This window comes from Euphorbia lathyris, chromosome 9, assembly GCF_963576675.1.
Source record: "Euphorbia lathyris chromosome 9, ddEupLath1.1, whole genome shotgun sequence".
Taxonomy (NCBI): Eukaryota; Viridiplantae; Streptophyta; class Magnoliopsida; order Malpighiales; family Euphorbiaceae; genus Euphorbia; species Euphorbia lathyris.
This window is the reverse complement of record NC_088918.1, coordinates 49,364,492-49,376,172: the sequence shown is the minus strand read 5'-3', so window position 1 is coordinate 49,376,172 and position 11,681 is coordinate 49,364,492. Positions and strand designations below refer to the sequence as shown.

Sequence of the window (11,681 nt, the reverse complement as noted above, 5' to 3'; positions counted from 1 at the left end):
CGCGCGACATAATACACAAGAAAAACAACTGTTTTAGTGGTAAGCATCATGGAGTATAAGTGAAATGGTCAGGGTTCAAATCCAGGGTTCTCACAAGAGTCATCCTCTATATATATCTATATAATTCAATAGCTATTAATTTATATTTTCATTGAGCCCTTAAATATTTAAATATTTTTATCACTTGATGCATTTAGCAAGGTTATTACTTTAGTCCATTGGTCCAAATCAGGACCGAAAGAATTTATTATATAAACAATGTTATTACTTTATCGAACATTCATTTATCGAGATTTAACTGTATTAATAATATAATAAATATATAGTTTAGACATATTTAATGTTTGAATGTCTAACATGATACTTAAATAACAATCAAACTAATCTGTTCGAATTCGAATTTTTCATTACGGTCGATAAATTGATTTTAGTTAGAAACACGTTATCGTTTATAAATAAATTTGGACTTTAAAAGATAACCGGCAGTAACTTTAAACGTTTTTTCCATAGCATTTGACAAAGTTTAATTTCTGCCCAAATATGAATATGATAAATTAAGGAATAATAATAATAATAATACTCGGTTTCCTTTTTTATTTAATTTTCAAATAATTAGCAATCTTGTAAAACTCCGTTTTGTGTAAAAGAAAAAGTGGAAAAGTCTTCTCTTCCCCAATTAAAAAGAAGCTCAAAATCAAAACATAATAATAAAGTCGGGATCGGATCGGATCGGAGCATAGGAAAAATGTCAGGAGCTTATAGCGACGTAACGCCGGCGGTACCTATATGGCTAAACAAAGGAGACAACGCATGGCAGATGACGGCGTCAACTCTGGTTGCAATCCAGAGTATGCCAGGGCTTGTTATCCTGTACGCCAGTATTGTGAAGAAAAAATGGGCCGTGAATTCAGCTTTTATGGCCCTCTACGCCTTCGCCGCCGTTCTTATTTGCTGGGTTCTACTTTGTTTCCGAATGGCTTTCGGCGACCAACTCCTCCCTTTTTGGGGTAAAGGTGCGCCTGCTTTAGGGCAGAATTACCTGACCGGGCGAGCCAGAATTCCTGAAAGTAAACATAAAAATGAAGACGGAGTAGAAGTGACCGTTGAACCTTATTTCTCGATGGCCACACTGGTCTATTTCCAGTTCACTTTTGCGGCAATTACGCTGATATTACTAGCCGGTTCAGTTCTTGGAAGGATGAATATTAAAGCATGGATGGTTTTTGTGCCTTTGTGGCTTATTTTTTCTTATACTGTGGGAGCTTTTAGTTTATGGGGAGGTGGGTTTCTGTATCAATGGGGGGTTATTGATTATTCGGGCGGCTATGTTATTCATCTGTCTTCTGGAATTTCCGGATTAACTGCTGCTTATTGGGTAAGTAATTAATTAAATAAAGCAATAATTGAGATGTAGTAATTGATGAAGTTATTAATTACTAAATAGGTTGGAGCAAGGCTGAAAAGTGATAGAGAGAGATTCCCTCCAAATAATGTATTGTTAATGCTTGCCGGAGCTGGATTGCTGTGGATGGGGTGGTCAGGGTTCAACGGAGGAGCGCCATATGCAGCTAATGTTGCTGCTTCAATTGCAGTTTTAAACACTAATATAAGCGCAGCTACAAGCTTGCTTGTTTGGACTTCTCTTGATGTTATTTTCTTCGGAAAACCGTCGGTCATCGGAGCTGTTCAGGGCATGATGACTGGACTAGCTTGCATTACTCCTGGAGCCGGTTAGTTTTTCCTCAATTATTATTCACTAATCTATAATTGATAAATAAATTAATAAATAAATTAATGCAGGATTAGTACAATCATGGGCGGCTATAGTTTATGGAATTATGTCTGGAAGTATTCCATGGGTGTCTATGATGGTTTTACACAAGAAGTGTACGCTCCTACAACAGGTCTATCTTTTGAAAATTCTTCCTCTAAAATAAAATAAAATAGTACTAGCAAGTTGCTTAATTAGGAATTTTCCACCCAAAAAAGTCAAAGATGAGGGCTGGCTGATATAATTATAAAAAACATTACAGGTGGATGATACATTAGGAGTGTTTCACACACACGCTGTAGCGGGTCTACTAGGAGGGCTACTAACAGGACTATTAGCAGAGCCAGAACTGTGTGAATTCATACTTCCAAAAAAGACAAGAGGTGCATTTTACGGTGGAAATGGTGGTAAACAATTTATGAAGCAAATAGTTGGTGCATGTTTCATTATTGGATGGAACATTATGAGTACCTCTATTATCCTTTTAGCAATAAGATTGTTTATACCTTTAAGAATGACTGAAGATCAACTTGTTATTGGAGATGATGCTGTTCATGGTGAAGAAGCTTATGCTCTATGGGGTGATGGTGAGAAATACGATCCTACTTCTACTACTACTCTTCCATCTCATACTCAACCTTCTCCTTATGGCAACGGTGCTAGAGGTGTTACTATTAGTTTGTGACCTTTTACTCTTCAACTTCCATCATTTATTATATGCTTAATTACATTCAATATTATTATTATTATTCCTTATCATGCTTTCAACTCTTCAACATCAATTCGATTTACTTTATACAAAATAAGACTAGTGTTTTTTTATCTTTGAACTAACAATTCAATTTTGACATCAAATATTAAAGGGACTCGTGAAATCATTAACAATTCAATTTTGACATCATATGCAATGTCCATTAAAATATTGAAAAAAAAAGTAAGGCTTAAGAGGATGCTGATATCAAACTAAATGCTATCACATGCATGACGTCATCACTATACTTATTGCGGCCCAAGTCCAAGCACAATAAGGGCCTAGTCGGCCCCAGACTCATTTCCACAAGTCAGTGACGACCAATACAGCCTAAGCCTAACGAGTGGCAACCTATCACGGCTTATAAGGTTCTAACCTCAAAGGTCCAAAGAATCTTCTAGAATCCTACGACACAAAGGATTCTTCCCTGGATTCAGACTCCTTAAGGGATCAGAAATCCTAGCTCTGTAAGGATTCCCAAAGAAGACGACAACCTTAAACCTAATTGAACACTATAAATACACATGTATAGACACAAGGTTCGGCACGTTAACTACTATCTCTAAACTAGTTCATACCCTTCCATTCGACCTTAAATCGCAAACCGACTTAGGCATCAGAGCGATTTTGCCGGACTCCGGCCCCGTTTGTCCTGCATACTGTTTTGTAGGCTCAACATGATGTCGGATCAGCATCACGGTTTGGACACGTAACCAATATCAGGTAACAAGTTATCATTGGTGCGGTGAGCATGGAGTTCAATTATCCACCATCTGTCAGAATATTTAGTGACAGTTCAATCTAGCCGCGTTCACTCGGAGATTCACCAAAACAATGATCAAGAAGTTAATCAATAGGCAGGACCCCAGCCCTAGGTAGACCCTCAATGCCAACTCCTGGCAGAGGAAGTAACCCGAAGGTTCGTCTAAAATCTAGCAACCATGTAGAAAGAGATGGATGATGCAAAAGCAACGCATGAGGTGGAGATGACTGATCTTCGACAATAGTTGCAAAAAGTGAAAGAAGGCAATGAGAAAACCCCGCTCAAACCGGAGAGTCTAGTAAGGAATCCACTAGGACCCTTAGGGAAATTCTTGAAGCCTGTCCCCTAGGCGGAGGTATTCTAGATCAAAAAGCTCTCCTCAGCACCGTACAAGGCGAAAGGACCATAAGGAGAAGGAAAAGGAAAAACCTAGCGGGCGAGGTAAACATCGTTCCCCACCAAAGGCCTGAGGAAACCGCCATCGGAGGTCCGAGCTGAAGAAGACGAGGGCCAAAGAGGATGCTCCCCTCAACAAAGAGGACATATTGGAGCTCCTCGAGAAGCATTCTTCATGAAAATCCAGTTCCCGAGAAGGATATTCTGATTTGGCAGAAACCAACACACATCTATCGAATAAGATTCAGCAGTAGCCCATGCCTCGGGGATTCCGGCTTCTAACCTTCATACAGTACAGAGGATTGGGCGACCCTGTCACCTACGCCAAAAACTTTTAGGGAATAACGGAAGCAACTACATCTACATATGTTGTATTATGCCGTATTTTTCCCACCACTCTGAAAGAATCGACGGTCTTTTGGTACGAGCAGCTCCTACCTGATTCGATCTATAACTTCAATCAAATGAAGAATCATTCATTGACCATTTCATCACCTTGGTTCCTGAGGGGAAGACCATATTAGTGTTGGGGATTAATCATCGAAAATCAACAAAGCACAACGGAATGCTACCGTTGGAATTTTCTATAATCCAGTTAAATCGTGTCAGACTGCCATGGGATGAACTTCAAAACAAAATTAAAAACAAAGATTAGGAACTCACGGATGATGTCTCTTCTAAAGACGGTTGCATGAATCCACAAGTCGAGTGAATCTCTAAGATCATGTGCACCAACCGTATAGGAATTGAACCAGTGTTAGCCGTAATCAACACGGAATAGAAAGAACGCGAAGAACACTATCTAGGAGAGGGAAGGACCAAAATTATTAGATGGAGGCTAGGTTAATTAGCTTCTTTAACCTAATCATTATATACCTGCACCAATTAGGTTTAAGTTAAGTGGCTAATATCTAATTAGTCCATTATTTATCCCTAACCATAAATTTAACCCTACAGATTATATTTAATTCAATTAGGTTCAAACAGGCCTAATTCAATTACCCCACTTTAAGTGGTTCAAATAGGCATAATTCAATTACCCTATTTTCACAAGAGCGAGGGCCACGACACATAAGACTGTCGAAATCTAGCTACGGAGTTGGAGAAAATGGCTGAAAGTAGTAAGTTGGACTAATTCCTCAAAAAGTATGGTGAGGAAAGAAAGAAGGAGAAGGAAGAGAAGCAGAATGGTCGGCCCCCCAGGGGCGTAATAAACGTGATTGCCAGAGGTTCCTGAACCAAAAGGAAGAGGGAGGAGACTACAACCATTGAAAAAGTAAAGGAGCAACGCTCAGGCTTTTACTTCGGCAACCTCAAAATAAGCCTGAAGGATGGCATGATGACGGCCTGGTAATTGAGATGTTGATTGTCGATTACAAGGTGATAACATCCGCCATAAAACATGAAGGATTAAGCTGAGAATATCCCCTCAAGGGAAGGACCTGAAGGGAGAAAAGACAAGATGAGATCCGCCTCCTTGGCATATATGGCGTACAGCTAGAAATACGGTGTCGTACTGATGGGTCCATCCCGAGATCCGCCTTGAAGTGTATAGCTGGAAACACGGTGTCGTATCATGGGTCCATTCTCAGATCCGCCCAGGAGAAGAATATGGGATCCGCCCCACATGGCGATCCGCCCTTATGGAAAACTGAGCAGGTATACGGCGAAGCTCACTATCATTAAGCTGGCACTAATGATACCATAAAGACCGTAAAAGCTCGGAGGTTAAAGGTCGGAGTTAAGCTGCATTAAAAGAGCATTACACTTCATTAAAAGGGCATTAAAAGGGAGTTATTACGGTTATCACTCAAACCTATATAAATATCCCTGTAACATGACAACAAAGGTACACTTACACATTATTCTAAACCCTACTTTGTGATTACAGTTTATTCTCTTAACAATATTATTGACTTAGGCATCGGAGTGTCCCCGGCCGATCCCAACGGCGTCTCACATGGATGCTATACGGTGTTGATAAATCTACGGAATATCAATTGGTGCGGTCAACGTGGAATCCTAATAGTAATAGGGTTACACAACGAACATTCAAACATGTCTTCAAACAATCCCACTGGGAATATCTCCACTACGGTAAACACAGGAAGTGCCCCTGCTAACGATGACAACAACGTCACTCCCATTGAACAAATTATGCCACACCTCGATGGCACAGTTCAACCTTCACATTAGTGGTCTCCTGAGTCATTTTTTGACCAAATGGTGGAATCTGTCCGACGGGAGTTGGGCAACGAATCAGCCGAGCGAGCATGCAATATCCTCAATGGAAACGATGTAACAGAGCGGGCTAAAAGGGTGTTTTCAGAACAACAACCCTAGGGAGACGCCACTTATGTTATACCCGTCAATATGGTGCCGAACAATTCTGAGCCAAGAGAAAGGTCGAGATCACGTCACAGATGTTCGTCTGGAACACGAGGAAATGCTAATCAAGCTGGAATGAGGAGTCTCTTTCTCCAAACCGGTTCACTGCGGCGGTAGAGGCACGCTTCCAAGAGGAATCACGGAAGCAGAACCAGAACAAAGAACGATACACCCATCAAGTTAATAGGCATTCGCCTTTCACTGCCCATATTATGGGATTCCAAACAGATGGACGTTTCAAGTCCTCAAATTTGTCGCAGTATAAAAGTGAAGAAAATCCTGAAGCACATGTGAGAAAATACAGAGAGCTGATGGACATATATGGAGGAAATGAGGGGATCCTTTGTAGAATGTTCTCTACAACATTGAGCGGATCGGCCTACGGGTGGTTCGAATCTCTGGCGGTCGGATCAATAAATAGTTGGAACAATTAAGTAGGGAATTTTGTTCAAAATTTGCAGGTAGCATTCCTTGTAAGGTGTCTAGCAGAACGCTATATGATCTGAAGCACAAACAGGGCGAATGATGCGTGTCCAATAGAGGTGTGTAAATGTGTGTGTGATGTATGGGTGAAATATATAAGTGTGTGTAAGGTGTTACGTGTGTAATTAAACTCTACTAAACGCTACTACTTAGGAGCAAGTGTACCCCGTCGTATCAAGTAATAATCCGGTTAAGACCGGGTATCGAATCCACGGGATTTATAACCACAAGTATTAAACTACTCGGTTCTATTCGTTATCTAGGCGGTGAATACTTTAGGTTGGTTTGGGTGACAATTACAAACTACTCCTAAACTATGGTGAGACAGACTTATGTAACCGAAACTCTACGGGTTGCGATAAGTTATAAATATAATGAGCAATGACTCCGAACATATACGATTGATACTTTACTCTTGCAAAGACGGCTACGTGTAGACCGACCGACCCATGAAGTGCTTAGACTACGTGGTTCTTAGTCAAGGCGTGTCTAATGCTGGGGATCAGAAACTAGGGCCCGTAAGTTCCGTGGCTTGTCAATTCCTACGGTTTTCGGTGTGTTACTTCCGGTAGGACAGCACCTATATGATTCCCTAAAGATGACCCGTGAAAGGGCGCCGGTAATCGTGCCCCTCCTACACAATAATCAATTACGAATATCAAAAGAAGTAGTAAACATCAATATATTATAAATATGGAATGGAAAAAGAATATGAATACAACCAAGCCTAGTACATAGGAAGAGTACAAGCTAATTAGCAAGTAAGAATGGAAGAATCGGCCATTGGAACTAGCTAACCGGACTCAAGGCCGTCTCTTAGGTCTTGGAGGTGGAACCTCTCGTGCTTGGTGGAAGAGGATGGAACGGAACTTCGACGAGGTGACGAAACAAGTGAACAAGCTCTCAAAGTGGTAGAGTTTAGTTACATAAAATCTGAATCAGGAAATGAGTGCTAATCACTCTTATTTATACACATCAAGCTTGGGGGTAAAATCATAAATACACAAGTTACAAGTAAGAATTCACACTATATTTGCAGGTTTCACAAGGAATGCCCCGCGTGGAAGGTGGTACGCCCCGCGTCTCTGCAAAATTAGCCCATTCTGTTGATAATTTCTTCCGCGTGGGCCAAATTCAGACATGTTGACTCAACCACGCCCCGCTTAGACTGGAGTACGCCCCACATGGTTGAGCTCCTAGAACTTAATTGCTTGGATTATGCCTTGGACGCCCCGCGTGGTATGGGGGATGCCCCGCGTATTTGAGCTCCTGGATCTTTTGTCTCAATTTCACACCATAGACACCCCGCGTGTCCTATTCTACGCCCCGCGTGGTAGGTGTTGACCATGTCGGAACGCCTAGTTGACTGTCGTGTTTTAGGGGGCATTGTCCCACGCCCCGCGTGGTGGGTTCCACGACCGTGTCTCATGGATTATTTCTTTGTTTATTTCTAACTTGTACCTGCAAAATACAATCTTCGAGAACCAAATTAGCTTGACGTTTATTTTTTTGAAATTAATCAAAAATAAAGGAAATTAACTAAAAACATAAAATTTATTTTTATTTTGTTATTTTATTGAAAACACACTATTTTTTAATTAAACTTATTTATTTAGCTCAAAATTAGAGCGTAAATCACGGTAAAAGATAGGGACAAAACGTCTCTATCAACCTCCTCGGGCTTTAAAGTTTTACTTGTCCTCAAGTAAAAGAAGTCGAAAGACAAGGGATTGAGACAGTTAAGAAACAAACCTCTGGTTGGTTTAACCAAGTGCGTGATTTCAAAACTAAGGTTTTACGAAAAGTTTTCGGCAAGTACTTACGCAAGCGAATGAGTGGCCAAACTTATTCGAAACCTCCATGATCAAACTTAATAGGCAATATTAACGGGGATTGATTATCTTTTGAGAACTCGATTGTACCTCACCAAGGGATTTCACTCTTAACGCTCAATTTTTGGTGGGTTGGTGTTTACACGCTCTTCTTTGTACTTACTCAAAGTCACCTCGAGTTTGCATGTTCATCCGGGTTTTTTCACCTATGTTATGATTGGGCAACATTAAAAATGAACCCGGACGGGGGTTGTAATGTGGGTGACTTTTTAGTGGTAAGTGGTTAATTTTTAGAAACTCGAATCTGAATATCACTTTGGTGGTTGCATCGTTTTTTTCATTGTTTTGTTCTAGCAGGTACGAAAAGTATATTTTGAAATTGCTCGGGTGGAGCTTGAGAATGCCTATTTGCTCTCCATTTTTGTTTTATTTATTTTTCTTTTTCTTTTTGCTTGAGAGTGGCACAAAAACGATTTCAAAGATTTATTGTGCTTACTTGCTAGAGACTTAGCTTGTTTCGGGTATTTCCGAGGCATTTGTGTTTGGTGTTCGGATAAGAGGAAAAAGGGTTATGTGTTAAAAGGGTGTTAGCAAAGAAGTCGGTTAATAGGCTCGAAGGGGCTTCCTAGAGGTTCATGAAAAACGAGAAAAATAATTAAGAAAGAATTAGCCTAAGTGGGTTCATTTTATCATCTATTGCCCTTCTTACCAAAACAAGTGTACTTAACCCGGTATTAGATGCAAACTCTATGCGTTGAGTGAAGTCAAAGCCCTCAAAATATTGTGAAAGAAGTAGAGTTCCCGTACGAACTCTTTTAGGCTCAAAATACCTCACATGTGTTGGTCACGTATAACGTGACAAGGTTAGTTCCAAGGGAGGGGGGATAGGAACTATTTAAAATTTTGTCCGTTAAGGCTGACTTCTTTTCTTTGAGAAAAGGTTTACACAGCGGTGCTAAGTAGTTTTAAGACACACGCTTAGTCAACTGGTGACTAAGTCTGCTTCTTTCCTTGAGATAGGAGATAGCACTTAAGTCTATTCTTGAACTCAGCTTCTTAGTGCACTCAACTCAGCGTGAGTTCGTTACTTAGTTAGTTTTATAGCAAGCAATATATAAAGGAGTTTAAGGGTTAGAAATCTGTTACTCAGCAGACATATCCTGGTTCGGTCTCTCCGCCTACGTCCAGTCCCCGAAACTCGTTCCGAGCTTTTTGAATCCTCTACTGAGCTCTTTAAAGGTAGAGCACGAAACCTTTTACAACAGAAGATGAGTATACAAGAGTACCTTCCTCTATTCCTCTACTCACTCCTATAACTACCGCTGAGTACTATAACTGAGTACTCAGCTTCTCCTTTCTATTCTTCTAGAAATGATAAGTGTTTGTCCTAAACAACAATTGCTAAGACACTTTAGATGAATGAAATCACTCTAGACTTTTACACAATGATTGGAATTGGTGTAAGATTTGCTTTGCTTTTCTCATATAACTTCAAGTATGAATTTGGTCAGCGTTTCGACTTGATTGAAGATCTGCATCGAATGAAGCATTTGAGAGGCCTATTTATAGTGACACTTCAAGCATCAGTGATTTTTAATTTCGAAATAACCGTTGGAGGCTAACGGCTGTTGAAACACCTTTCCACATGATTTTGATTTGACAAAATTATTTATGTGATTGATAAAAATATTCTAACACATTAAATTTAAATGCTTTGATTTATTCACACTAATGTGTTTGTTCAATGTTGAGTTAATTTGATTTTTAAGACATTAAGATAAAAAGCCTAAAGGCCCATAAGAGGAAGTCAAGACCAAGTCAACAGATCAAGACCTCACGGCCCAGGAAGAAAAAACGCAGTCATTCTAAGCAAAGCGCTAGCTCAGCATGAAGAAGGATCAAGAAGCCTTCTATCAATTGCTTCAAGATGAAGCTGCTGAGTTAAACGACAAGAAGTACAAGTCAGCGGCAGAACGAAATCAACTTAGAGACAAAGTATTTCTACTTTGGGTAAAGCTTAGAAGACGCAGTAAGCTGTCTGGAAGACTTTACTATTAATGTCGAAACATTCTGTTCATCTGATGAAAAGCCGCTGAGCACTGCCGTAGATAGAAGATATAAGAATCTCATTGGCCAACGACACTGAGCACGTCCAGAGTGAAAGCGATAGGAAGCCGTTAGCCTCCAACGGTTATTTCAAAATTCGAAATCATAGGTAAATAGGCCTCTCAAATTCTTCATTCGATGCAGATCTTCAATCAAGTCGAAACGCTGACCAAATTCATACTTGAAGTTCTGTGAGAAAAGCAAAGCAAATCTTACACCAATTCCAATCATTGTGTAAAAGTCTAGAGTGATTTCATTCATCTAAAGTGTCTTAGCAATTGTTGTTTAGGAAAAACACTTATCATTTCTAGAAGAATAGAAAGGAGAAGCTGAGTACTCGGTTATAGTACTCAGCGGTAGGTATAGGAGTGAGTAGAGGAATAGAGGAAGGTACTCTTGTATACTTAGCTTCTGTTGTAAAAGGTTTCGTGCTCTACCTTTAAAGAGCTCAGTAGAGGATTCAAAAAGCTCGGAACGAGTTCCGGGGACTGGACGTAGGCGGAGAGGCCGAACCAGGATATGTCTGCTGAGTAACATATTTCTAACCCTTTAAACTCCTTTATATATTTCTTGCTATAAAACTGACTAAGTAACGAACTCACGCTGAGTTGAGTGCACTAAGAAGCTGAGTTCAGGAATAGACTTAAGTGCTATCTCCTGACTCAAGGAAAGAAGCAGACTTAGTCACCAGTTGACTAAGCTTGTGTCTTAAAACTACTTAGCGCCGCTGTGTAAACCTTTTCTTAAAGAAAAGAAGTCAGTCTTAATGGACAAAATTTTAAATAGTTCCTATCCCCCCCTTGGAACTAACCTTGTCACGTTATACGGGACCAACAAGTGGTATCAGAGCTTAAAAGCTCACTGAGCAAGATATAACTATCTTGAGCTGATCCCCACAATGGCTGAGAATAGCACTCGTTTCCTCCTAGGAAATCAGACAACTCAGATTCTTCCTGAGGGACTGTCTATTACTCGGCCTCCTCTGTTTTTCGGGTCTAACTACACCTTTTGGAAGAACAGAATGAAAAATTTCATTCAGGCAACAAATATGAGTGCATGGCTTTCTATAGTCCAATGCCCATTTGTTCCTGTTAAAACTGTTGACGGCCAAACGGTTGTCAAAGATGAGGCTAAGTGGACAGAAGATGACCTCAAGAAGCTACAAAATCATGCTTCGACTATAAACATGCT

The 11,681-nt window shown here is 40.2% G+C and overlaps 1 protein-coding gene across 1 annotated transcript; it reads left to right on the top strand.

The window, feature by feature from the left end:
• The first annotated feature begins 633 nt into the window (after positions 1-633).
• Positions 634-2,530, top strand: LOC136207093 (ammonium transporter 2). Its single transcript, XM_065998368.1, has 4 exons — positions 634-1,375; positions 1,445-1,730; positions 1,801-1,904; positions 2,034-2,530. Exons 1-4 carry the CDS (start codon positions 746-748, stop codon positions 2,454-2,456), a joined length of 1,443 nt encoding a protein of 480 aa, XP_065854440.1. The 5' UTR covers positions 634-745; the 3' UTR covers positions 2,457-2,530.
• Positions 2,531-11,681: the final 9,151 nt, after the last annotated feature.

Coding starts and splice junctions, on each gene's coding strand:
- LOC136207093 (XM_065998368.1), top strand. CDS start 746: ATGTCAGGAGCTTATAGCGACGTAACGCCGGCGGTACCTATATGGCTA. Junction 1,376..1,444: donor GATTAACTGCTGCTTATTGG/GTAAGTAATTAA, acceptor ATTACTAAATAG/GTTGGAGCAAGGCTGAAAAG. Junction 1,731..1,800: donor TTGCATTACTCCTGGAGCCG/GTTAGTTTTTCC, acceptor AAATTAATGCAG/GATTAGTACAATCATGGGCG.